The sequence below is a fragment of the Exserohilum turcica genome (assembly GCF_000359705.1).
Source record: "Exserohilum turcica Et28A unplaced genomic scaffold SETTUscaffold_8, whole genome shotgun sequence".
Lineage (NCBI taxonomy): Eukaryota > Fungi > Ascomycota > Dothideomycetes > Pleosporales > Pleosporaceae > Exserohilum > Exserohilum turcicum.
In genome coordinates, this window is record NW_007360299.1 from 1896401 (window position 1) to 1920792 (window position 24392).

Sequence of the window (24392 nt, forward strand, 5' to 3'; positions counted from 1 at the left end):
GCTGTCTCACGTCAGCAAAGATCGAAGGTTCGAATCCTTCTCCCCTCACAACCATATTTATGGTCCACCCACATGAGAGAGTTACTCATTAAAACTACCTATTCGACTGAGAGAGTTACTCGTTAAAACTTGAGAGGAAGACTCATTTAAAGTGAAAGATCTGAGAGAGTTACTCACTAAAAAACTACTAGGCTACGAGTCTCACCTTCATTTAGATAACCCCCTACATTGTACCTACTCAATTTGTACCTAGATTAAATTCTAGCCTACGTAGTTACTTGCAGGCCTTAAGCCTGCACGTCTTATATAGCCCTTTGGGCTGAGAAAGGACGTTAAACTATAATAATAATAATAATAATAATAGTTAGCGAGTGATGCGACCCCTCGGCGTGACAAGTCGGTCCGTTCTGGCGTCGTCCAAGGGCATCGCACAATACACAACGGTTAAATAAAACATGCACATCCACTGAAGAACAACCGATCACATTGTTTCACTCTGAGGGCACGGCAATGAAGCTGCGCTGCCATGTCCTGTCCTGCCCTGTCCACTAGGCCAACGCATGTGTACCCGCCAGTGCCCATCTACTGGTGGGGACAAAAGCAAGACTGCAATATAAAATATGGCAGGTAGCAACAGGGCCAGTACACCACGCCGTCAAGCATGCTCCCCTTCTTCGACGACTTCTCGTCCCATGCGCTAGGCGAACGGCGAGATGGTGAACTAGAGCTAGCTGATGAGCCGGTCTACGATTCCAAGCTACCAGACTCTGCACTTGGGCCGCTACAGTAGCTTAAGTCCGACGCCGTCTCGTGTCGTGGGGAGCTGTGGTGGTAATGCGCACGCGGACGGTCGTTGGGATGGTCGACAGTCTCCGAATAATGGCCATCTAGCGCATTCCTGTATGCTGGAGCCGGTGTTGGGGGCCATGTGCACGATGGCATCGCCTGACTGTGAGTAGCGGTGGGATATCGGGGGCTAGTCTGCGCTCGCGTCGTGGCATCTTGCTCGTCTGTTCCATCCATTGCATGGCGAGCTACGCAAAGTCAGTTCAGGCGTCACAAGACACGGTGCGCGACATACTGGTGTGAGCAGTTTCGTAACGCGTTGGGCTTCTATCCACACCACGGCTGCGGTGTGCCTCGATACCATCACTGTCTGCCCCCGGATTCGCAGTCGCATAGTCGAGCATCTTCATCAACTTGTAAAAGAACACAGCCAACAAGGCGCCGAGTAGAGGTCCAAGCCAGTAGATCCAGTGATGGCCAGGCCACACACCCGTGATGACGGCAGGTCCAAAAGAACGAGCAGGGTTCAACGAGCCTCCCGTGAAGTACACACCAGCCAGCTCGGAAATGAAAAGCGCAAGTCCAATGACAATTGGAGCTACAAATGTCGCCCTGTGCTTCTCTGCAGCCAGCATGAAGATGGTAAGAAGCAGCATGAAGGTGAGGAACATTTCGATAAACAGGCCTCTTGTGACTGACGTCTCGCGGCTGAGAGTCGTGTTGACAGCCAAAGGTCCAGGGAGGAGGCCCGAGACGATAGCGGCAGCGATGATGGCACCAATCAACTGTGCGACTATGAGCAACAAGGCCTTGATCCAGCCAAGTGCTCCGACCAGGGTCAAGGCAATGGTAACCTAGATGGAGTCAGTGGCAGGGCCAGTGTGAACCAGCCGGACAGCACTTGCAGCAGGATTGAACAGACCTCCGCTGATGCGGAAGAAGACCCAAACATTGACTGCTAGAGAGAAGCCAAAGGCCAGGGATATGTAGAGCAAAGATGCAATGTCCATGTGCCGGGGGCCGGTAAGGTTTCGTAGATTGTTTGCAACCTGGGTTCCGGCAAAGGCAAAGAACAAGAAGAGGAATGTGCCGACCAACTCGCCCAAGAAGGAGACGAGCAAGGAACGAGTTTTGTAGGGAAGTCCTCCAAGGCCAGGCGAACCCCTTTCACCCGGGCGGTTCGGGTCCTCTGCATAGTGCGCCTTCGTGCCTGGCATGACTGTCGGACTGCCTGCTGTCTGCTGTGGTCAAGTGGAGTGAGAAAGGAGAGGGCAATAGGGTATGCTCTGCTCGGACAGGCTGGAGCCGGCAACTAGGCGAACGGGGTGTAGAGATAGTGGCGCTAAAGGTCGAAGGGGTTGTAGAAGAATGCAGAAGTAGGCTGTAGGTGGTGCTGTTTGGAGAGGAGCGTAGAGTGCGTGGAGCAAGGTCAGGAAACAGAACTAAATAGGACACAGAGGAGAGAAGACGTGATGGCACAGAATGGATTCGGTAGGCGGCCATGGTGAGGCTGCAGGTACTATGAGGGTGGATGGTGGTGCTTGCTACGGAAACGGCCATGTCGAAGCTCTGGTGTGAACTCGAGGAAGACGCCAGGAACGGTGTTGCCGGTCAAGACGGTGCAAGGGCGACCATTGCAGCCTGTAGTAGTGAGTTTGCGTCAACTTGTGCCTTACGCATTAGCCTGAGAGTGTTGTGAATGCTGCTTCTTGCGGCTAGCCGTTGGCAGCTGCAAAACAGGGATTCGGCGCAAGGAGTGTTGTGACCAAGCGAGCGCAGAAGGTCCGGATATCGCCAGGCAGGGGGGCCGTTTAATAGAAGACGGGTTCTATTCTAGGACAGGGGGCGTGGCGGTGCAACGGATGAGCCCGTACTCGCTTGCCGTACGCACAGTCTGAGGCAGCAAAGTATATATATGTACGAGTCGTGCGAGGGGGGGAGAAGATGCGTGGGGGACGGAACAAGGGGAGGCTTCTTGTTTTTGTTGCTGGGCGGATGGGCGGATGGGCGGATGGGCGGATGGGCGGATGGCTGGGCTGTGGCTGGCGATGGCGATGGCGATGAAGTGAGGGAGTGCCTGTGGTGGTGGTGGCGGAGGTGGCGGCAGCGTGCGGGGCTTGGGCTTGGCATTGATCCCCAGAACGGGCCATGACCCCAGCAGTGGCCGGATCCATCACGACATGATGTTGGGCTCCCACTAACAATGTACTATTATGTGCAGGTGCAAGCATTCGCCCCGCGTCCCATGAAACGCTCCCTCTCCTGTTCGGCCCTCTCTGCTAGCCTCCCCTCGACTGCATACCCGCCCCCGGACCTGTAGATGCACTGCGACTCCGTTTGCTGTTCCTTTTGCGCCTTTTTTTTCGTCCTGCATTCTGCTGCGTGCTATTCGCCCCTCGCACCCTGCTCGCCGCTCTCTCCCCACCTGTCTTGCTACCACTACCGCGTCATCCACCACCATCACCACCACCACCACCACCACCACTCGGCACGCCCTTCACCCTCCACCACCCTCCTTGCCTTGCGCCCGCGTGACTGCCAGACGACATCACACCACGCGCTGCTCGCTTACATCAGCCCATGTATTTACTCTCCTAGACTGCCAGCGCCTTCTGCTGCTTCCTTCCCTCTTGTCCGAGTCCACGGCTACCCGACGACGCCCGCCGCCAGCATGCGTCCACTCCGCCTACTCGTCTCGCTGGCCACGAGCCTGGTGGCCTGCACCCTAGTCCTCTACATGGTCCTGGGCGCCTTCAAGGACGACGGCCAGCGACAAATGGCCTCGGCTGCACCCAAAGGCGGCTTCAAGGCCTTGTTCTCGTTTGCGTCGCCAGGCTCGCTGTTCCCGCCCTCTGCCATAATTAGCCTGACCGACGACAACTCGACCTTTTTCCTCGCTCGCCCCGCCGCATTCGGTCCTTCGCTGCCCAAAGACGGTTTGAGCGGCCCACTATGGGTCGGCAGCGGCTTCGGCGACGACTCCATGGGCGCGGGCGGCGAGTTGGGTTGCAGCGATGTGCCTGGCTGGCACGACGGCAGTGACGAACTCATGGCCACTTCGAGGCCAGCCGGGGGCAGCAAAACAAAGTCCAAGCACCTCGGTCTGGGGAGAGACGCAACTCCCAAAGAAGGAGTACATGGTGGTGGCGAGCATGCCTCGCGTCATGTCTCGGCAGACGACGGTACAGACGACCATCTGCAGCCTCGTGGCTCCAACGCACGCACACAGTCGAGACGCGTCCACGCCGACATTCAGTCGCTTCAAGAGAGTGCCGAAATCACTGGTAAAATCGTGCTCCTTAAGCGAGGCGGCTGTGGCTTTCTGGCCAAAGTGCAGTGGGCACAATCGCGCGGAGGAAAGGCCGTCGTTGTGGGCGACGATGTTCGTGGTGGTGCGCTCGTAAGGATGTACGCCAAAGGAGATACCTCCAACATCACTATCCCCTCTCTTTTCACCTCGCACACGACTGCGCATCTTTTGTCTTCGCTTATGCCAGACGACAGCGCGCTCGCCAGGACTGTCAAAAACTTTAGTCCCCCGTCTCGAAACGCCGCCAAGAGTTACAAGACCCCGGGCTACAGGAAAGAGTATGGCCACGGGACCAGTACGAAGACTTCTCATCCGGGCTTCCTACACTCGTTCTTGGCTTTTTTCGGGCTTGTTCAAACCGAAGATGTTCTCAAGGCCGGGAGTCGACGACTACCCAACAGCGGCGATCTCGAATGGGTCGAGATGGACGGTTGGGACGATGACGAAAAGCCCATCAGGACCAAAACCATGGTTCCTGCGTCAACACAAACAAGGATTTCGGACGGTTTCGTCATTGGCGAACAAGACTGGCGGGATCCTGATCTTCTGCCTCTTCCAACACCTACCAGTGAAGCCCAAAAGGCGGCGAGTACAACGCCCATGCCAGTCATTCCGGATGGAAACAGCTCTCTCGGAAGCAGCGGGTACAGCGATACACATGGGCGCCGCAAAGAACTTTGGGTCACACTTACACCAACAAATGTCTCGAGTAGTCCATTCTTCGACACCCTTCTCGTGCTTGTTGTTAGTCCCCTTGTCACTCTGACTGTGGTATACGTCCTGCTCCTGCTCCGTTCTCGCATACGGCGCCGCCGATGGAGAGCACCCAAATCGGTCGTCGAGCGCCTTCCTGTCAGAACCTACCAGACCATCAACGATTCCCCGCCTTCTTCTGCTGTAACGCTGACCGCGGCTTCTCCCACCACACCTCTACTCCAACACTGCCCTCCTCGATCTAGATCGGCTGATTCAGGCTCGCGCTCCTCGACAGATTCCGATGTCCCAGGCGCTTCAACATCTACACAAACCCATACTCGTGATCGCGAAGAAGAGAAGCGCGAATCCGGACTAGCAGCTTGGAGAAGACGCTACGGCGGACGGCAAAGGGAATGTGTTGTTTGCCTGGAAGAGTATGTCGATGGTGTCAGTCAAGTCATGAGCTTACCGTGTGGCCACGAGTTCCACGCGGATTGCATGTAAGTGTCCCACGCCTATTCGTTGAGGAATCGAGTCTGACATGCCCAGCACTCCTTGGCTTGTCACGCGCCGGAGGACATGCCCCATTTGCAAAGGTGATGTCGTACGTTCGCTGAGCTGGCGGCATGACCGACTGCAGTCAGCATCACCAGCACGTACCCCCAGAGGCTCTACTGGCAATGAAGACGTGCAGAGGCAAGCAGCGGAAAGCCGGAACATGTCTCCTTCAGCTTCTCGGCCAATGCCAACGTCTAGGTCATCAGAAACGAGCCCCCGTCCGCACGACGACATAGAAGCCGGCTGGCCTGGAGATGACGCGCATCGGAGTACCGGGTCGTCGCTGAGGGAGCTAGCATCGTCTGTTTCCACCGTGGTATGGCGCGGATTTGACGCTGTCCGCAACACAGCTGGCTTTCAGCGTCCTCCCCCAGGAGACGTGGATCGCAATCGGTAGTGTTTCTATTTATGATTCATCTCTAGGCATGAGGACTTTTTGGTTGTATTCAAGGCATATACCCCTGGGCGGTACACGGGCGTTGACTTTGGACTTGAGCATCTTTCATGGACTTGATGCTGCTTTTACCAAAGGTGCACCCACAGGAAAGCGCGGCGTAGCATGGGTCACGTCTGGATTCCTTTGAAACCCCTACTCAATTCATGTTGTAGTCTTTTCCCCGCTCACTACCAAATGCAGTCGACATTTTTGCCACATGTGGATTGGCGTAGGTCTGTCATTCAGGGTAATTGATCTTACCTTGGCGGTACGCGGCAGAAAGTGCCTATACAGGGCGCACCAGATGCAGATTCGTTGTCTCACAAGATGCGCACAAGCACCAATGACATGGCGTGCAAGGATGATAAACGGCTGTCTTGGCGTCAGCACCTCAGCCGCTGCGGAGTCCCTTGCCTGTCACATTCGCTCATTTCACTATGCTGTGTGCGTTGCGCCGCGTGCTCTTACTGGATTCCCCCAAGAAATGTGGCACAGCCAGCCTGAGTACGCGTACGACCTCAGCGTATTCCTCGCCATGAAGAGCAAGTTGTAAGCCCAGTTCGCGACAAGGCCACATCAGGCCATCTTACTGTTGCGAGCGCTGCGTCTTGGTTGGGAACATGAAGCCCGGAAGTTAGTGCACAATTATCCGGTTTGTATGCTTGTTTCATATATACCCATACAAGGCTCTCTCGTATTCTTCTGCTATGTGGCTTTCTTTAATCAATATGCCGCCCGCCCGAGCAAACAACAAATGGAGGGAGCTCGGGGCGTAGCATTATAGACAGGGGGCCTGGATCCGAACATGCGCTGCCACTGCGATGAACTGCACTCCGCAACAGGGAACCAGGCCCCAGTACCGGAACTCACATAACCGGGAAAAGCTTAAAGTCGTTACTAATATTGGCAAGTCGACTGATTGAGAAGACCAAAAAGATTGCTCCCTCTTCGTCGTTGACATGAACCTCAACACAACATAGGGGATGGAACGAACGATTGGTTGGCTACCGCTCTCCACGAGCTTACGACATTGTTGGATGTCTCATCTAGTTTCTCGCAACAGCTTTTTCTATATTCGTCAAATGCGACATAGATGATGATTTGCAACGGGCACACGTGGATTTTTTTGCCAGCCGAAGCAGCTGCCAAGGTCTTCAGCAGTGGGCTGAGAGATCGTGTTCATTACGCCACTATGATTGAAACCCTCAGCAGACGCAGCTTGTTCCCTCCAGACCAATCGGAATTCTTGGTCGCTTCCTTGGCGAGTGTTGTAAGATGGATACATCGGATGAGTGCTGTAGTCACGTGCCATGTGTAGGGCCACTGCGTGCTTTCCTAGTATATATGGCCATGTAGTCAACAAACAAATGCTGCACACTCTACTCTTCCAGCTTCTTTCCACCGCTTCGCCTGCCGAGACTGAAGCAATCTTACCTACTCAACATGAAGTCACTTTTCCTCCTCTTGCCTCTGCTTGGCACTATCCTCGCCCTCCCGCAGGATATCCAGGGCAGCAACTGCGAAGCTAATTGTCCCTTCGTCAGGTGCGAGACTGATGATCCGCAGGTGTGTTTCTGAGCGCTGGCTCACTATTGCTTGTGCTGCAACAATTGCTAACCAGGACAGAAACTATGCGAATGCATCAACAACCGAGAAAGCCTCTGCAAGGAAATATGCCCTACGTACGAACCAGTCTTCGTAGTAAGTTCACAAGCTGTACTGCATGTTCCCGAATTTAACACACACCTCAGGCATGCCCTCCCCTGCCAACCCCTATCAAGGCCGCAGACCCAGCACCATCCACATGCGTCTGCGAACCCGTTTTCTGCATTCAGTCATGGCCCGAATCCTGCTACTGCGAGAACGATGCCAAAAAAGCGTGCTACGACAAGTGCGGCGGCACGCCACCTACATACGCCACTTGTCCACCTCGCACCGTAACAGCCCGCGAGCCAGAAGCCGCGCCAGAAGCCGCGCCTGAGACCTGCAAATGCGACAATACCTACTGTACCCAGGTCTGGCCCGACTCGTGCTACTGCGCCAACGATGCAAAGAAAGCATGCTATGAAAAGTGCGGCGGGCAAATCCCAACATACAACACCTGTCCGCCTCGAGGCGTGTCCGCTCGTGCACCAGCCCCAGTCCCAGCACCACCAGCGCCTACTCACGAACCATTGTGTGTATGCGAAGAAGTCATGTGTATCCAATCGTGGCCAGAGTCCTGTCTCTGCGCCAACGACGCAAAGAAGAAATGCTACGACAAGTGCGGCGGTGTGAAGCCAGTGTACCAAGACTGCTCTCCGCTCGACGACATAACGGCAGTCCCCCGGTCAGCAGAACCCACCGACGAGTGCAAGTGCACTGAGATTCAATGCCTGCAAATCTACCCCGAGGGATGCTACTGTGCCAACTATGCAAAGGAGCTTTGCTACAAGGAGTGTGGCGGCGAGAAGCCTGTGCTAGAGGTATGTACACCTATTGCTACCCCTTCACCCCTTGTCATGAGAGTAGTTAACTAACTTACTTGCCAATGCACAGAGTTGCCCACCCATCTCCATTCCTAGTCTGACCACTAAAACCATTCACCCTACGACAGCAGTAGCTGCAGCCCGCCGCGCAACGCCTACAAACCAAGTCTGTGGCGGAGGCCGCGGCTCGCCCCACCCAGACTGCCCCTCTGGCCAAATCTGCATCACGAATCCATTTGACAAGGGCTCTTGTGGCCCTGCCTGTGACCAAACGGGTATCTGTGTCGAGGACAAGCTGTGTGGTGGTTTTGGCGGCTTCGCGTGCAAAAAGCAGGGTCAGATTTGCGTGGATGATCCTAGGGATGACTGCGATAGCGAGCATGGGGGCTCAGACTGCGCCGGCTTGTGTGTTTGGCCGCAGTAAGTGTTGATGGCGGTATGGATATGGTGTGGGTATCGACTGCGTCTATTCTTTTGAGAGTACGGTCTTTGTTCGATTTCCTTTCTCAAAAGCACGAGTTCGGTCCTTTGTAAGTTACGGTAGCATGTTATGCTCCATGCATTGTGTATCCCTCACCTTTTCACATCAAATGCTGTCACGGTATTCAATGTCCACGCATGTATTTTTCATGGTATCGCAGGCCATTATAGTACAATCGTCATCATGAAAGAGTTGGGGCCCAGAACAGCACGGAGCTGACTACCCAATGGGATAAGATGGTGAAATACGCCCTTGAACTCCAGCTTCCGTGCAGAAGCGACCAATCAAAGCAAATGCTAACAGATTTGCCCTTCAGTATGACGCTCAAATGTGCCCAGATGACCTTCCCTGACGCCTCTAGATGGTAGAAATCCCTCATCCACATTGGTGGCCTCGATATCCTCCCCCAACGCCTGAGACAGCCAAATGGACCGGGGGGCCGTCATTAACGCCACCTGAAAATGCAATGCCGTGGTATCGACCAGCCAAAAAAACCACCCCAAAAAAAACACCGCCCATGTTCGTAAGAAGAGACCGAGAAACCTGATCGTAACCATGCAGATGCCGCTAAAGTCAAAAAAGAAAGCAAGGAGATGGACTGGAAGCGCCGCTGCCAGCAGAAGACTCTAACAATAACGAGCTGTGATGATGTACACAGAAACGTCAGTATTGGGCTCATGGACAGGATCAGAATTGTCCACGAAGCCCGGTCTGATTGAGCTGCGGCGTCGCTGGATAACAGCCCTATAGTACAAGATTAGCAAAGATGGCCAAGAGCACATGAGACAATTCAGCGAATAACGCCCCAACTGTCCATACTGCTTAGGCCTCCAGTGCGCTCCTTCTTCTTGAATGCATTCCAGAAACGAAGCGTCTCGTCGCCAGCACCAGTGACAATCACCTGACCATCTGGGCTCATGGCCAAGTACAGTACACGGTACGTGTGACCTGTCAACGAAACGACTTGCTGCATGCTTGGGTACTTCCAGACAATGATTTGGTTTTGGCTGTATCCGTGTGTGGAAACGATTTCGTTGCTGTTCTTCGACCATGCGAGGTTGCAAACTTGGCTGCCGGTATCGAGGCTGTTGATGAGGTTTGCTGGTGCTGTGAGTGAGAGAGGAATGTTGGTGGTAGCCGCTGCTGATGCGGCAGCCGATGCCGATGCAAGAGCCGAAGCCGATGGACCGTTGGAGGAGATGAGCGTGTTCCAAAACTTGATTGTTCGGTCCGCCGTACCGCCCCCGCTGGCGAGAAGACCGCGCTGATGTGGGCTCCAGGCAATTGCTTTGACGGCAGCTTGATGTTCGCTCCACTTGAATGTGGGCTCGGCGTTGAGCTTCTCCCACACCATGAGCTTGTTGTCGTTGCCTCCAGAAGCGAGCTGTCCATCTTCTTGATTCCACTTTAATCCGCAAATTTCTTGCTTGTGGCCGACGAGCTTGCGAAGCCATTGCTCTGGCTGTCGGACATCTCGGTGGTAGATGGTGCGGTCACGTGACCCCGAAGTGAGGATGTGCTCATTCCACGCTAAGGCGCCGACACGAGCTGTGTGACCTGTCATGGTACGCAGGCGGCGCTGCGTCTGTGCGTCCCAGATTTGCACTTGGCCTCGATTTGTGCCCACGGCAATGTGGGAGCCCTTCTTTGTGTTAGCATGTTTCAAGAAGCTACACTCAATCTGAGACTTACACGTTGTATCCAGTTGACACTGGTAACAGCATCATCGACTAATTCGCACAGCTTGGTCACTCGGCCGCTACTCGAATTCCACATGTAGACACACGATCCGAGTCCGACTCCGAGGGTATTCTGGCTACCCCAGTCGACAAGGTTTAAATAGAAATCGTCTGCCAAATCCGGTGCATCCAAGACTTTGTACGGCACCTTGGACACAGCGCGGGCTTGGCGTTGTGGACTGAGAAGCATGCGTTGACTGCTGTACTTGATTGGGGACAAACTGTAGAGATCGGAGCGAGCGTTGAGGTTGAGTACGCCATGTCGGCTTGAAGGTGTCCGTGACGGGGTTGGCTGGCCCGAGTAGGAGAACAAGTTCTTGTGCGGGGTAGAAGGAGTGCCTGAAGGCGGTGGTAGTGAGGCTGTGGTCCTGGCTGGGGGGGTGTGCGAGCGTCCTACACCCCTCATATTACCCGTTTCGGTTGGAGACATGCTTCGAGGCAAGGCCTGAGGCACCGAGCCCTCAAACATCTCTTGTCGGAGTACCGCGGAATATGTTCGGTTGGCTTCTTCAGCTAGGTACTAGTCAGTCAAGAATACTTTGCAACACTGCCACGGTGCTTACTCTTCTGGAAGTGCAGTTCGTTGTGAGGAGTTCGCCTAGCCTTGGACGGAGTCGCCGGGGATGCGTCATCGTGGAGGAGATTGAAGCTTGCCTGAAGATCCTGGCCTGCGCGATTTGGAATGAACCTGAGAAGAAGCGTCAGCGAGTCTTGGCCATGCCGAGGCAGTCTGGCAACCTCACCTGTCGCCGTAAATGCGCGGGCGCTTTCGGCTGGGGCTTGCGGTTGGTGTCCGCTCCCTGACCCGGCCCGCCTGCTCGATGTGCCCCAGGGCCTTGGACAAGGCGGCGGCATCTATGGGCTCGGAGTTGCGACTGAGTTTCTTGGAGGCGAAGGACTGGTTGCGCTTGTGCGAGGCGGTTGGCGGCGTCTTGGACTCGGGCGGGGAAATCAAGGTGGGTGTTGCCGTGTCGTCTTCGTTGGGCGCAGTCGCCGCAGCCGTGTCTCCTGGGTCGTCTCGGGCCATGGCGATGGGTGCGCCGGGGTGGGGTGCGTGTGTTGGGGTGGGGGGGGGGTGGGTGTTGTTGTGGTTGTTGTTGTCTCTACCAGGCAGAGCAACAAAGACGTAGTGGGGCTCGCAGCGTCAAGGGCGGCGGGTCGCAGGCTGCGCTTGTGTGAGCGCGCGCGCGGGTGGCAGCTAGGAATGAGGGTGAGGGTGAGGGTGAGGGCGATGAAGTGAGTGCGGCGGTGACGTGGAGCGGTGGTGTGTTGTGGTGTGTGTTGTGTTGTTGCGATGAATGGTTGCCCCCTTGGCCGTGAGTCCACCTCTTGCCCAGCAACAAGTCGATTTGGAGCGCCAGAGTGCGAGGGATGGAGGAGCGTCTAGGCGGGCTGGGAGCGCATCGGAGTGTGAGGGTGGTGGTGGTTGCGGTGGTTGGCGCGCAACGGGTGGGGGTGTCGGGCGGTGACCTTGTTGTGATTGCGGGTCGGGGCTTGGGTGCTAGACGGCCGCGAGCAGCTGGGGGAGCAACGAGCGGCGGTAGCGAGGCTAGGCTGGAATGGGCCGATGCAGGGCTCGGCAGTGGCAGCACACCACCACCACGGCGTGCGGGCGTGCGGGCGTGCGGGCGAGCGGTGCAGGCGTGCGCGTGCGTGGAGGTGCGCGAGAGCGAGGGTGGGAGTGAGGGCAAGAGCGCGGCAGGCACGGGGGACGAGGGCAGTCGCGAGGGGCGCGCGAGGGCAGGCGCCGCCAGGTCGAGCCTGCCATGTTTGGCTGGTCGCTGTTGTGATGCTCTTCGTCGCGGCGCGTTTGCGTTGAGGCGGCGCCTCGGCCAATGGGAGGCGCCCGTGCCCGATCGGGCTAGCGTGGCGGCAGCGTTCCGCGCACGCCTTGCCACCCACGGCCAGCCGTCAATGCCAAAGCCAAAGCCAATACCCCACACCGCCCGCCGCCCGCCGCCCGCCGCCAGCTGCGAGACGCCGTGGTCCAATGCCTGTCGTGCTGCCCGCAGGACTGCCACTGCGAGCCACCCTAAGACTGCACCTGCACCTGCACCGCACTCCTGCTCCTGCTCCTGCTCCTGCCTCCATTGCCCCCTGTGCTCCATCACGACTCCTCCCCCTTTCCCTATCCCGTTTCCAACAAACAATGGCCACCAAGCCTTCTCTCGCAGCCGCAGAGGACTTTCTGTCCTTTGTGAATGCCTCGCCCACACGTATGTCGCGTCCATGCAGCATGCGAGTAGGCGCGGGAATAGACATGGCTGACTCGTCATAGCATTCCATGCTGTCAAATCAGCCGTCGAGCGACTGGAGAAGGCCGGCTTCAAGCAAATCAAGGCAAGCCTGCGCAGGCCCCTGTCGTCTTCTACATAGATGCTAACAGCTCGCCCCAGGAACGAGACTCGTGGGCGCCCTCCCTGCACCCCGGCGGCAAATACTACCTCACCCGCAACGCATCCTCCATCGTCGCCTTCGCCATTGGCCACAAATGGAAGCCGGGAAACCCCATCTCCATGATCGGTGCGCATACCGACTCGCCGTGCCTGCGCCTCAAGCCCGTGTCGAAGCGACAGGGCGACGGCTTCCTCCAGGTGGCGTGTGAGACGTACGGCGGCGGTCTCTGGCATACCTGGTTCGACCGCGATCTCAGCATTGCTGGCCGGGCCATGGTGCGGACAAAAGACGGCAACATCGAGCAACGGCTGGTCAAGGTGGATCGCCCCATCCTGAGGATACCCACATTGGCCATCCACCTCGATCGCCAGGAGACGTTCCAGTTCAACAAGGAGACGCAGCTGTTCCCTATTGCCGGCCTGGTGGCAGCAGAGCTGAACCGCCAAGGCAAGACCGAAGAGTCCAAGGACGAGGCTAAGGACGCAGACAAGGATGGCTCATACGAGCCGCTTGCCGCCGCAACAACCAGGCATCATCCCTACATTGTTGACATGATTGCCGAGGAAGCGGGCGCCGAAGCGGGCGATATCGTCGACTTCGAGATGGTCTTGTACGACACGCAAAAGTCGGTCATCGGCGGTCTGAACAACGAGCTCATCTTCTCTCCCCGCCTCGACAACCTGATGATGACCTACTGCAGTGTCGAGGGTCTCATCAAGAGCTTGTCATCTTCGTCGGCGTTGGAGAACGATTCCACAATCCGACTAGTTGCCTGCTTTGACCACGAGGAAATTGGCTCCCGCTCTGCACAGGGAGCAGACTCGAACCTCTTGCCTGCCGTCATCCACCGTCTGAGCGTGCTTCCAGCTTCCGAGAGCAACTCGGACAAGTCGTACGACAAGGTTGAGGCGGATACGGCTACTGCGTACGAGCAGACGCTAGCCACATCCTTCCTCGTCTCCGCCGACATGGCTCACTCCGTACACCCCAACTATCCCGCCAAGTATGAGTCCCAACACAGGCCCGAGATGAACAAGGGAACCGTCATCAAGATCAATGCCAATGTTCGCTATGCCACCAACTCGCCAGGTATTGTCTTGCTCCAGGAGGCAGCGCGTCGGGCGAAGCCTGCTTCGTACAGCATGTCGTCGACCAAGGAAGGAGTTCCGCTGCAGCTTTTCGTGGTTCGCAACGACTCGTCGTGCGGTAGCACCATCGGTCCCATGTTGTCCGCGGCATTGGGAGCTCGTACCCTTGACTTGGGCAACCCTCAGCTCAGCATGCACAGCATCCGCGAGACGGGTGGAGCGCACGATGTGGAGCACGCCGTGAACTTGTTTGAGAGCTTTTACGAGAACTATGAGGAGTTGGAGAAGAAGATTATTGTAGATTGACTGGATCGATCCAAGTTGTAGCAAGCAACGCTGTTGCAGAGGACGGTGTAGAATATGAATGAATGAATGAATGAATGATGACATGAGTGAGTACCCTTGTGACCTTGGGAACTGGCCGGGCTTGGTTCCGCAACCAACTGCAGGGTCCATGCCAAGCACCCCGCTACGGAGGAGCTCGTTTTTGGTAACCAAGGACTGTTCGCCCGTGCGTCTTTTACCGCCCAAAGCCACCCACATATCAGGTAAGAACAGCCAAGAGGACCATCTTGGTTCTAGATTAGTAGAAAAGCCTCAAGTACAATCCCTAGGATATTACTAACATGGTAAGCACTAGCAATAGACAGTCTAGCTCTGACATATTCTTCGTGTTGGCATACCATCCCACTATACAAGACACGCCCGACTGGTCTCTTCCATAGCCGCCCGAGTTGCATTGTCGTATTCCTCCAACGACTGTCTTAGTAGGGATGCAGCTAATGGTGTTAGGGAAGCGCACGGGCTACATACACCTCACTCAAAACGAGCTCCATCGTATTGCCATCTTCCACCAGATCGCCTTCCTGACAACATCACCCCGTCTTTCAAGATATCGTAAAAGCGAACAGTACCGGCAGTGATGGCGCCTCCTCAGTGTCTCTCAGGCGACAAGGCCGCAATAGACGAGTTCCTGGACAGATTCGACGTATGTTGCCAAACTACCCCGCTACCACAGCCTGTACTCATAAAACATCAAGGTTTTCCTCTTCGACTGCGATGGTATGCACGAATCTTGATCTTGCTACTGGATGGAGTCACCTCCCGATCTCTAGTTGGTTCTATACTATCATGTGCGGCGGCTTGCTGATTGTGACAAGAATAGGCGTCCTTTGGTCGGGCGATCATGTCTTTGACAAGGTCCCAGAGACACTCCAAATGTTGAAGAGTAAAGGTACTTCTTTCATGTAGCTGAGAGGAAGGATCGAGCTTACAAGCATGTCCAGGAAAACAAGTCGTTTTCGTCACCAACAATAGCACAAAATCCCGTGCCGACTACAAGAAGAAATTTGACAAACTCGGCATACCTGCTGAGGTGGTACGTAGCATAGAACCATGGCTGCCCTCACTTGCTGACACTGCACTAGGACGAGGTTTTTGGTTCCTCGTATAGCGCCGCCGTCTACATTGCTCGCATCCTCAAGCTACCCGCACCCAAGAACAAGGTGTTTGTGCTGGGCGAGTCTGGTGTGGAACAGGAGCTCGAGTCCGAGGGCGTCCCTTTTATTGGTGGTACGGATCCTGCTTATCGCCGTGACATTCGAAACCCAGAAGACTTTGAGGCCATATCCGATGGCACCCTCCTCGACCCCGACGTTGGTATTGTACTCAGTGGGCTAGACTTCCACTCCAACTATCTGAAGACAGCAATCGCCTTCCAGTACCTGCAGCGTGGAGCCGTCTACCTTGCGACAAACATCGACAGCACACTGCCCATGGCGCGCACCTTTTTCCCGGGCGCTGGCGCATCTGGTGCGGCGCTTGAAAAGGCAATCGGAAGGGCACCGCTGTCTCTAGGCAAGCCGAGTCAGGCTATGATGGATGCGGTGGAGGGCAAGTTCAAGTTCGACCGCAGCAGAACCTGCATGATTGGAGACAGACTGAACACAGACATCCAGTTTGGTATAGACGGCAAGCTAGGAGGGACGCTGGCTGTTCTGACTGGTGTGAGTAAGAAGGAAGACTTCTTGGCCGAGGGTGCGCCGACGGTTCCCACGGCATACGTTAACGCTTTGGGCGACTTGATGGGTTGAATGATCTGCGCAGCCAACAAGCATGCATCTGATATCGATAGACGGGCATAGACGGCAGAATACATCAGAGATAGAAGTGATAGAAGAGTTGAGTCCATGTATACGGTGTAGCATGTATGGAACCTAAAGAGGATGCCTGCCCCAATGATGATGCATGGAACCCATCAAGCACGCGGGGTGCGCGCACACCCCATGCGGTTAGCGTGATTGACGCGTTGACGCGACCGCGCCTGCCACTTTGAGATCCCGCGTCACCCATTTCGCAGGCGTGGCATAGCAGAGCAACATCAGCAGAACAACGACACCATGATCCGCCACGACCATTCCCGAGTTGACACTAAACGCCGCGCAAATCTTGACTACAAGAAACGGCAATTCGCCAAGGCGGAGTTCCAGCAACAGAACTATGAGCACCGACTCAACTTCTACGTCCTCCCACCCACGGCTGAGATTACACTCGACGAGTTTGAGACATGGGCAATCAACAGACTGAAAGGTCGGTGGCCCCGCCATGCCTATCTCCAAGCGCCTTCAATTGCTGACTCTGGATGCCGTAGTGCTCTCCGAACTCGAAGCATGCAGTTTCCGCAACAAAAGCCCAGAAGAAACGGCCGAATACATGAAGAGCATACTGGACAAATACCTGCCGCTTCGATCAGACTCGTCAAGAAGCCAGAAGCTGCAAGAAGAGAGGCGAAGAGACCACTACTCACACTTCATACTACGGCTTGCGTTTTCGTCCACGGAAGATCTTCGACGCCGATTCTCACGGTTGGAAACGATGCTGTTCACACTGCGCTTCAAAGATGACGATTTGCGAGAGCGCCAAAGTTTCGTCAAGAGTCTAAACTTGGAGTGGGAAGAGGTCAAGGAGGACGAGAAGCGCGAGTTGAAAGACGAGCTACATGCCGCGAGCGGGATCAAGAAGACTGAGGATCAGGAGTGGTTCAAGGTCGACTGGGAAAAGGTGCCAGAACTCGTCGCACAGAGAAAGGTGCTGCTGAAGAGAGGCATGGCATACGTGCCACAGCGAGAACAGATGAGTCTGGTCGTGGCCGAGTTCACAAAGAGATTGGATGAGGCGCTTGAGGTAGGCCATCGACGTAACATGCGCTCGACGTGTCTCGCTAACTGGCTGAACAGCTGACAGCACGAGCGCTTCCTCGTCTCGACGAAGACGACCGCCTTGCACCCATCCTTGCCCACCTTTCCCAGTCTTTCACGGCGCCCGATGCCGCATACTCGACATCTGATGCAAACATTGACGGTCTCTCTACAATCACCGCCAACAGCATCGACACACTGTCACAAAACTTCCCGCTTTGCATGCGCAATCTGCACCAGACGTTGCGCGAAAACTCACATCTCAAGCACTTTGGCCGTTTGCAATACACTCTGTTCCTGAAAGGCATAGGACTGAGCCTGGACGAGTGTTTGGTGTTCTGGCGGCGAAGCTTCAAGCTAATAACGGATGAAAAATTCCAAAAAGAGTACAAGTACAACATCCGCCACGCCTATGGCGACGTGGGTGGCGATGCGAACCGTCGTGGCCGCGGTTACACGCCATACTCATGCCAGAAACTTCTTACAGAACCCCTTCCTGGACCAGGTCAATCTCATGGCTGCCCGTATCGCACATTCACACCAGACAACCTCCTCACGCTCCTCCAGCGAGTTGGCGTGACCGACCGCGATGTTCTCAAGACTGTCAAAGACGACATGGTCAAGCAGAGGTACCACGTAGCATGCAACCGTGTCTTTGAATGGAGTCACAAGAAAGAAATCAAAAAGGTCAAGGATGAGGGCAGTTGGAGCAACAATGATCTGGATACCATTGTGCATCCCAATACGTACTTCAAGAGGAGTTGGTTGCTGAAGCATCTCGGAGAGGGCAACGCGGGCATTGTTAATGGGGGGGACAAGATGGAGGAGTAGATATTGCGAGTGGTTGGATATATGTTTCTGCTACATATTCATGTGTTTGGGTCCGCTGGGATATGGATGGAATCAGTGCATTATTGACAGCCACGAAACCATACGATGTCACGGCTCTTAAGATACTGGGTTTAATACCACCTCACTGGAAGACTATGACACGGCCCTATTGTGTCGGAGCGACTGCTCGCTCCTTGATGACTGCAACAGATGGAAGAGGGGATTGGTTGCAGTTGAAGGATTGCAAAAGCCGCGGTGAGCGCCGCTCGATCAAGTGATGCGCGGAGTTCATACACAAGCTTTGCCATTGGCCGGCCAACGGCCCGAGGATCGGTATTTCCGCCGCTGGGGTATCCAGTCAATCGCCGACAGCCCCGCCATAGCAACGTTTTCGGAATGTCGGAAGTGTAGCCGGAACCATACACGAGGGGAAGGTTGCATCATCAGCCCGGCTCTATTTCTTTCTTCCTTTCTCTCTGCCCCCGCACGCTGAGCATTTGAGAAGGAAAAAAAAGTCTACTCTTCACCGTGCAAAGCACATTGATCGTCATCAACAACATCCACCATGGCGCCAGAACTCTCCCAAAACAAGGCCGTCAAGATGGTCGCGCACGCCGCGGCGAACAAGTACGCCATCTGCGCAACATGCTGCTACAATGTAGAAGGCATTCTCGCATCTGTCCGCGCCGCAGAAGCCAAGCGGGCTCCGCTCATCATCCAACTCTTCCCATGGGCGGTGACGTACGCCGATGGTGTTCTCGTCCATGCCGCTCGCGAAGCAGCAGACAATGCCAGCGTGCCCATTGCTCTCCACATGGACCACGCCCAAACGCCCGAAATGGTCAAGCGGGCAGCCAACTTCAAGAACGGCTTCGACGGCATCATGGTGGACATGAGCCACTTCGACGACAACCTGGAGAAGACGGCCGAGCTAGTCAAGTACTGCAACGAGCGCGGCATCATTACAGAAGCGGAGCCAGGACGCATTGACGGCGGCGAGGACGGCGTGGGCGACTTGAGCGAAATGGGCCTCGAGGCCATCCTCACCACGCCCGAGCAAGCCGAGGACTTTGTGGCAACGGGAATCAACTGGCTGGCCCCCGCTTTCGGCAACGTGCATGGAAACTACGGCCCGAAAGGACCGCAACTCGACTACGAGCGCCTGAAGCGCGTGCACGCCAAAGTCGGTGACCGCGTCAATCTTGTGCTGCACGGTGCAGGCGCCGAGTGGTTCCAAGAGAAGCTGCTGAGAGAGTGCATCGACTGTGGCGTTGCCAAGATGAACATCAACGATGGATTTAACAATGACTTCCTCAACGTCATGAAGCAGCATGCAGCATCGACGCCCATTACTGGCCTGATTGAGAAGGCGACGGATGCCATGCAGAAGAGCATTGAGAACTACATTGTCTGGATGGGAGGCGAGGGTATGGCAGACAAGGTGTAAGCGTGTGCAAGTAAGACGGGGAGAGATGAGTAAAAATTTTGCGAGTAGGTGTATATATGATATGATTGCGATTTTGGCTTTGTATCGATGCAACATAGCTTCTGTGGGTATGAGTAATGTATGTCGAGTTATCATTTCAAATGCATCCACGTCTGACCGTGTCCCAAGTTGGAGTTCCAAGTTTTCCCGGCCGCTGGCGGTATGCGCTATGGAGAGGCTGGCTCAAAGTAGCTCAAGCTAAGTCTTTGATGCATCAGTCGCAAACTTTCTTACTATGCCCAGCCAAATGTGGAAATGGACATGACACATTATCTGTACATCACGAGTGAGTAGACACATTGGAGTGGCTTTTTTTCTTCTTCTCCGAATCGATGATGGTTGTTTTCGGTGACGTACAATAACACTCGAAATATGTAGGTAGGGCTGAGAGTGCTTTTATGCCAGTTAGCATCTGCAGTGATCACCAGTGTTCAAGGTTTGCTAGCGTGTTAATTGCTGTTATGCGGATTCGTCTCGACAAGCTTTCGCACCACACATGTATGGTGGTGACAGAGACAAACGCCAACCGAGCAGAAACATTCCAGCCATGTGGTTGTGGTTGCTTGTCCGATTATGTTGCATCTGCGCGAGATGTGCGCGACGTGCTGGTGTTTGGTTCGTGTTAAATGACATGAAGCGAAAGCTTTGGGAAATCGCCAACAAAAGCGGTTATGTACAGGTCGTAAGTGATGACTGAAAGACGCGTGGAGGAGCGTGGGCTAAAGGCATGATGTAGACTTGGGCAAAGGCCGGTAAAGAGGTACGTTGGGTCGGCAAAGTCCGGCAGAAGGCTAGGCGGGCAGTTTACGATGAGCGGATGCGAGACGACGCGAGCTGTCGATGGTGGCGGAGAAAGGTTTTAGAAGGGGCGGTTCCATGGCAGAATATCGGAACAGGACGTGTGTTGGGCTGGTGATGGGAAGGCCACATCCGTGGCTCGTTTCGAAGACTGGCCAGTGGCGCATGCAAAGCGTTGGCATTCGGCCTGAGTCCGTGTCACAGGAACGAGTGAGTTATGGTCAGCGAAACATATCGCGAAGCTTGTAGTTCGGAGGTTTGAGTCATGGCCTGGCTGCAAAAGATGCAGCTAAGTGGACGATGTACCAAAGAAATCTAGTGACCCGTCCGGGCGGATTGGTGGGTTCGGCATCGTCTCTATCGGCGTGTGGTTGGAAAACACCAGCAATCATGCGGACTGATGCTGAGCACAGGATTTTGGGCAACTGGACGCATCGCGTTTCAGCAAACTTGGCCGAGGGCGTGTGCAAGGACGTCACTGTCTGTTCTGACGGGTATGTAGGTGTAGCGAAGTCCAGGGTCCGCCAGCGTGTTTGAGTCGTAGTATCGGAAGCAGCGAAATGAGGCAGGTAAGAGCCTCAGGCTAGCGGCTAAGCGTCGATCGAGTCGTGAAGTGCCCATAAGCCAAGGTTGGACGAGGTTGTTAAGGTTTGAGGTGATGTGCGGACAGTCGACGCATCACTGCAGGGATGGCGCTAGCGGGAGGGTAGCGTGGCGCTAGACAGGGGTATGGGCCGCCCGCGGCTTGGCAGGTTACGTCCATGTATCCATAGCCCCCCCGTGCAACTCGGCACCGTGATGAGCAAACAGCAAACAGCATCTCGGAACCCCGTCTGCATCCAAGTATCGAGACGTAGTTGCAAGGCAGCATCCAGCTCGCCCGACGCTTGCCCGGCCTCGCAGGCGGGAATGCACGTCGAACATGGGTGTACAGACATGGACACACACGATCCGCTGCACATATGCACCTAGTCACCATGGCTAAAGCTTGCACGACGCCCACCAGAATGCTGAGGCACTGGCTGTAGCTTCTTTAAGGGCATTTCCCAAATGTCCATAGGATGTCCTATTCTTAGTGAGCCCTGGGCCAGATGGGCTCCCGGTAGCCACTGCGTGCATCCGGAAGCTTGATGCCCTACCAAAGTACCCAACGGGTTCAGGCGCCTACCGTGCAACAGACCTTGTCCACCGCTGCCACTCGATGCCATGTCCAAGTGCCCTCTCAACTTCTCGACTAATGTGACACCAGCATGTTGACGGCGGCCAATGCTCTCCTGGGCGTGCTCCAGCTGCTAATAGACGAGCCGGCGGCTCATGTGTGTGTGTGTGTGAAGCCCCACCCAATTAAGTACCCAGCATATCATTAACGTCTGGATCCCAAGGTCATCCATCCTTTGCGATCTCGTCTCCCTCTCCGCAGCCGATCTGGCCCATGCTATATGGTCGTCTTGGCACGTCTTCCATCATCAAACCATGCAGCTGCCACCCGTGAGCGTGATTCTGAGCTGGCCAACCCCAAATTACCATGATCCAGTCACGCGCGGCCCGGCCCTCGTCATCATCAATTCAATCTTCGTCACCATCGCCACTCTGACTGTCGCTGCGCGATTATACACGCGCATAGTAATCAAGCATTGGTTCGGTGTTGACGACTTCTTCATCATACTCGCCCTGGCAAGTCTCCTCCCACAACGGCTGCACGCTCGTCTGACACTGCATAGCTATTCACTCTCGGTCTGACTACCGTCGTTCTCTTGGCAAACAAGTCGTATGGATGGAACAGGTCAGTTATCCGTATCCACGTCTCGTCCGAGGAATCTTCGCCGACCATCAATGAAAACAGACATATTTGGGATATTCCATTTACCCAGTTCGTTCCCACTGCAAAAATCGCCATGACGGCCAAAGTCGTCTTCACAGCAGCCGCAACCTTTACACGCCTCTCTCTGCATTGCTTCTATTACCGACTCGTGTCAGAATCCCAAAAATCGTAAGTTACTCGGAGCAGCACGGTTTACAAACTACGTACCTGTATTGACTTGGCATTCTGCTTCAGCTGGTTCAAGTGGCTGGTCCATTTCAATGTCCTTTACACCTTGTGCATTTTCATATCGTTTACCTTTCTCTCCATATTCATCTGTGTACCAGTCAGTGACTACTGGACAATTGGCGCACCACCAGATGCTTGCTTGAATGAAGCTGTGACGACTTTGGTCTGCGGAATCATCAACTGCATTGCAGATTTGCTTACAACAATAACACCTATTCCCCTAGTGCTGTCTGTAAGTCTTCTCAATCCAGTCGCAGGTTCACAACGAATACTGAGACTTGAAAGCTGCAAATGCCCCTGAATCAGCGTCTAGCTGTGACCTTCCTCTTCGGCATAGGCCTTCTCGTTACCGCTGCTGGCGTCGTGCGAACATGGTACATATACCGAAGCCTTTTTAACGAGTACGACCAGACGTGGTACGCATACCCGTTGTGGATTGCTGCTGCCGTAGAAATTGATCTAGGGGTTGTGAGTGTATTGTGGAATGTTGCCTCTTGCAATGCTGACCACTAAAACTAGATTTGCGCTTCAGCTCCTGTTCTTAAACCACTTCTTGCTAAAATACCCTTCAGCCTCTCTTCAACTTTCACGAGAGGTATACATTTCAAAAATTCGGTTGTTGACACGTCAAAGACACTGATAGCTGGCCGATCAGCAAATTTTGTATCAAAGCGAAGATCGACTGGCCTCCAAAACATACCAGAACTCGTGGCGGACAAGGGGCAAAGCTATGAGATGAAAAATTGGGCAGATGGAGATGCAGGGTTTATCGACTTGGAAACTGGCAGCCGAGAAGTGACTCTGGAAACCGACCAAGAGCCAAAGAAGGGTGTCACGCGCTTGCTGGATAAACTGCGATCAAAGGCATCGACCCCAGAACCAAACCATGACATGTCAATCACATTGACTAGTCAGGATGACATCTGCATTGAGCCTGTAAGACTTAGCCATCTGCGTCATGAGCAATACGGGAATCCTTACGAAAGCCACATGTCAATGCCATTGCCAGTGCTATCGCCCTTGCCGATACCAAAACCATCACGTTGCACACAATGAGCCTCCATTTGGTGTTATGCGTCGGCGAAGGAGATCAGCAATGAAAAAAAAACAAAAGAAACAGAAAATCTTTGGCCCAACACCCTTCTATGCACTCGCTTTGTGAATTATACTACACTTGGGGCTGCTTGCCTTTCGGCAGCATTACCTGATTGGTACTCGATAGCACCATGGGATAATACAAGGATGGCAGTGGCAGGTAAATGTACAAGGGTATGGCGGAATCAATAGTCAACGATGGACTAATACCAGGTTGCCCATGTTACCCCACGAAGAACTACTACTGTAGGTGGTCAGTGCGTGCAACTGTTCAGCGGATGCAACACCATCTGCACCTTCCTAAAACAGACCCACCCACTTTAACGCGTAATAACTCTACTACTATAACTTTTATTAAGAAAGCGCTTATAGTAGTTAATATATAAAATTCTAAAGAATAACTTTTATATAAAGCAGCTATAAAAAAATTTAGTATTATATTATTAACGTTGATGTAACGGGTCGAGTCCTATTAGACTGCGCACGCAACTACAACGCGCCCACCGCGCCAAAAAGGCTGGCACAAGATATCAGAGCTGCTGATATCGTTGCGTAGTTGATACATGAGATAGCCACCGCTATCTGTACTGTAGCGGGCTACCTAGCCCGTTACAGTTGATACGCTACTACTACAAATAAACCTAGTCTGATATAGCTACTATAGAAAATATAAAATTACTTACTATATAATATAAAGCTAAGCTTATAAAGTATATATAGAAGCTTCCTAGTTATTAGCTTACACCTACTAAGTCTATAATAAAAAATTTTATATTAAATATTTGTAAAGGGCTACGCTAGAGAGGTATGACCTACAGTTTATATAGTAGTGAATTACATAACTTTAGTTATGTAACTAAATAACGTAGTTAGTTACGTATAAATAAGCTTAAGTAAAGAGGAAGACTAAAGGTTTAAGCATTTATATAAGTAACAACTATAAAAGGAAGGCCCTCTAAATCGTTCTTTTCTATAT

At 54.1% G+C, this 24392-nt stretch overlaps 9 protein-coding genes across 9 annotated transcripts; 7 read left to right on the top strand and 2 right to left on the bottom strand.

Moving 5' to 3' along the window:
• Positions 1–404: 404 nt before the first annotated feature.
• SETTUDRAFT_166110 (uncharacterized protein) lies at positions 405–2018 on the bottom strand. The gene is made up of 3 exons (XM_008032925.1): positions 1692–2018; positions 1082–1640; positions 405–1034 (listed from the first exon to the last, which is right to left on the bottom strand). The coding sequence occupies exons 1-3, from the start codon at positions 2001–2003 to the stop codon at positions 745–747; spliced, it is 1161 nt and encodes a 386-aa protein (XP_008031116.1). The 5' UTR covers positions 2004–2018; the 3' UTR covers positions 405–744.
• A 1439-nt stretch (positions 2019–3457) lies between these two features.
• Positions 3458–5747, top strand: SETTUDRAFT_157637 (uncharacterized protein; the record flags this gene model as incomplete). The annotated part of the gene is made up of 2 exons (XM_008032926.1): positions 3458–5292; positions 5342–5747. 2 exons carry the CDS (start codon positions 3458–3460, stop codon positions 5745–5747), a joined length of 2241 nt encoding a protein of 746 aa, XP_008031117.1.
• A 1445-nt stretch (positions 5748–7192) lies between these two features.
• Positions 7193–9028, top strand: SETTUDRAFT_166112 (uncharacterized protein). The gene is made up of 4 exons (XM_008032927.1): positions 7193–7352; positions 7413–7487; positions 7538–8251; positions 8325–9028. The coding sequence occupies exons 1-4, from the start codon at positions 7230–7232 to the stop codon at positions 8676–8678; spliced, it is 1266 nt and encodes a 421-aa protein (XP_008031118.1). The 5' UTR covers positions 7193–7229; the 3' UTR covers positions 8679–9028.
• Positions 9029–9048: 20 nt separating this feature from the next.
• SETTUDRAFT_44572 (uncharacterized protein) lies at positions 9049–11501 on the bottom strand (the record flags this gene model as incomplete). Its single annotated transcript, XM_008032545.1, has 4 exons — positions 9049–10377; positions 10428–10987; positions 11038–11162; positions 11218–11501. The coding sequence occupies 4 exons, from the start codon at positions 11499–11501 to the stop codon at positions 9526–9528; spliced, it is 1821 nt and encodes a 606-aa protein (XP_008030736.1). The 3' UTR covers positions 9049–9525.
• Positions 11502–12608: 1107 nt separating this feature from the next.
• On the top strand, positions 12609–14332 carry SETTUDRAFT_166114 (uncharacterized protein). Its single transcript, XM_008032928.1, has 3 exons — positions 12609–12690; positions 12753–12814; positions 12871–14332. The coding sequence occupies exons 1-3, from the start codon at positions 12624–12626 to the stop codon at positions 14263–14265; spliced, it is 1524 nt and encodes a 507-aa protein (XP_008031119.1). The 5' UTR covers positions 12609–12623; the 3' UTR covers positions 14266–14332.
• A 344-nt stretch (positions 14333–14676) lies between these two features.
• SETTUDRAFT_166115 (uncharacterized protein) lies at positions 14677–16158 on the top strand. Its single transcript, XM_008032929.1, has 6 exons — positions 14677–14703; positions 14752–14947; positions 15000–15021; positions 15125–15193; positions 15246–15337; positions 15387–16158. The coding sequence occupies exons 2-6, from the start codon at positions 14882–14884 to the stop codon at positions 16050–16052; spliced, it is 915 nt and encodes a 304-aa protein (XP_008031120.1). The 5' UTR covers positions 14677–14703; positions 14752–14881; the 3' UTR covers positions 16053–16158.
• Positions 16159–16352: 194 nt separating this feature from the next.
• Positions 16353–17987, top strand: SETTUDRAFT_143521 (uncharacterized protein; the record flags this gene model as incomplete). Its single annotated transcript, XM_008032930.1, has 3 exons — positions 16353–16548; positions 16610–17142; positions 17196–17987. The coding sequence occupies exons 1-3, from the start codon at positions 16359–16361 to the stop codon at positions 17985–17987; spliced, it is 1515 nt and encodes a 504-aa protein (XP_008031121.1). The 5' UTR covers positions 16353–16358.
• A 528-nt stretch (positions 17988–18515) lies between these two features.
• On the top strand, positions 18516–19528 carry SETTUDRAFT_166116 (uncharacterized protein). The gene has a single exon (XM_008032931.1). It carries the CDS (start codon positions 18553–18555, stop codon positions 19432–19434), a length of 882 nt encoding a protein of 293 aa, XP_008031122.1. The 5' UTR covers positions 18516–18552; the 3' UTR covers positions 19435–19528.
• Positions 19529–21744: 2216 nt separating this feature from the next.
• Positions 21745–23377, top strand: SETTUDRAFT_98807 (uncharacterized protein; the record flags this gene model as incomplete). Its single annotated transcript, XM_008032932.1, has 6 exons — positions 21745–21867; positions 21993–22054; positions 22115–22261; positions 22328–22553; positions 22607–22789; positions 22841–23377. The coding sequence occupies 6 exons, from the start codon at positions 21745–21747 to the stop codon at positions 23375–23377; spliced, it is 1278 nt and encodes a 425-aa protein (XP_008031123.1).
• Positions 23378–24392: the final 1015 nt, after the last annotated feature.

Excerpts from the sequence above, each read along its gene's own strand:
- SETTUDRAFT_166110 (XM_008032925.1), bottom strand. The coding sequence starts at position 2,003 with ATGCCAGGCACGAAGGCGCACTATGCAGAGGACCCGAACCGCCCGGGT. Across the intron at positions 1,641-1,691 it reads GAGGTCTGTTCAATCCTGCT|GTTACCATTGCCTTGACCCT; the intron begins GCAAGTGCTGTC and ends GACTCCATCTAG. Across the intron at positions 1,035-1,081 it reads TTACGAAACTGCTCACACCA|CTCGCCATGCAATGGATGGA; the intron begins GTATGTCGCGCA and ends GACTTTGCGTAG.
- SETTUDRAFT_166112 (XM_008032927.1), top strand. The coding sequence starts at position 7,230 with ATGAAGTCACTTTTCCTCCTCTTGCCTCTGCTTGGCACTATCCTCGCC. Across the intron at positions 7,488-7,537 it reads CGTACGAACCAGTCTTCGTA|GCATGCCCTCCCCTGCCAAC; the intron begins GTAAGTTCACAA and ends CACACACCTCAG. Across the intron at positions 8,252-8,324 it reads GCGAGAAGCCTGTGCTAGAG|AGTTGCCCACCCATCTCCAT; the intron begins GTATGTACACCT and ends GCCAATGCACAG.
- SETTUDRAFT_166116 (XM_008032931.1), top strand. The coding sequence starts at position 18,553 with ATGGCGCCAGAACTCTCCCAAAACAAGGCCGTCAAGATGGTCGCGCAC.
- SETTUDRAFT_166114 (XM_008032928.1), top strand. The coding sequence starts at position 12,624 with ATGGCCACCAAGCCTTCTCTCGCAGCCGCAGAGGACTTTCTGTCCTTT. Across the intron at positions 12,691-12,752 it reads TGTGAATGCCTCGCCCACAC|CATTCCATGCTGTCAAATCA; the intron begins GTATGTCGCGTC and ends GACTCGTCATAG. Across the intron at positions 12,815-12,870 it reads CCGGCTTCAAGCAAATCAAG|GAACGAGACTCGTGGGCGCC; the intron begins GCAAGCCTGCGC and ends AGCTCGCCCCAG.
- SETTUDRAFT_166115 (XM_008032929.1), top strand. The coding sequence starts at position 14,882 with ATGGCGCCTCCTCAGTGTCTCTCAGGCGACAAGGCCGCAATAGACGAG. Across the intron at positions 15,022-15,124 it reads TTTCCTCTTCGACTGCGATG|GCGTCCTTTGGTCGGGCGAT; the intron begins GTATGCACGAAT and ends TGACAAGAATAG. Across the intron at positions 15,194-15,245 it reads CCAAATGTTGAAGAGTAAAG|GAAAACAAGTCGTTTTCGTC; the intron begins GTACTTCTTTCA and ends AAGCATGTCCAG.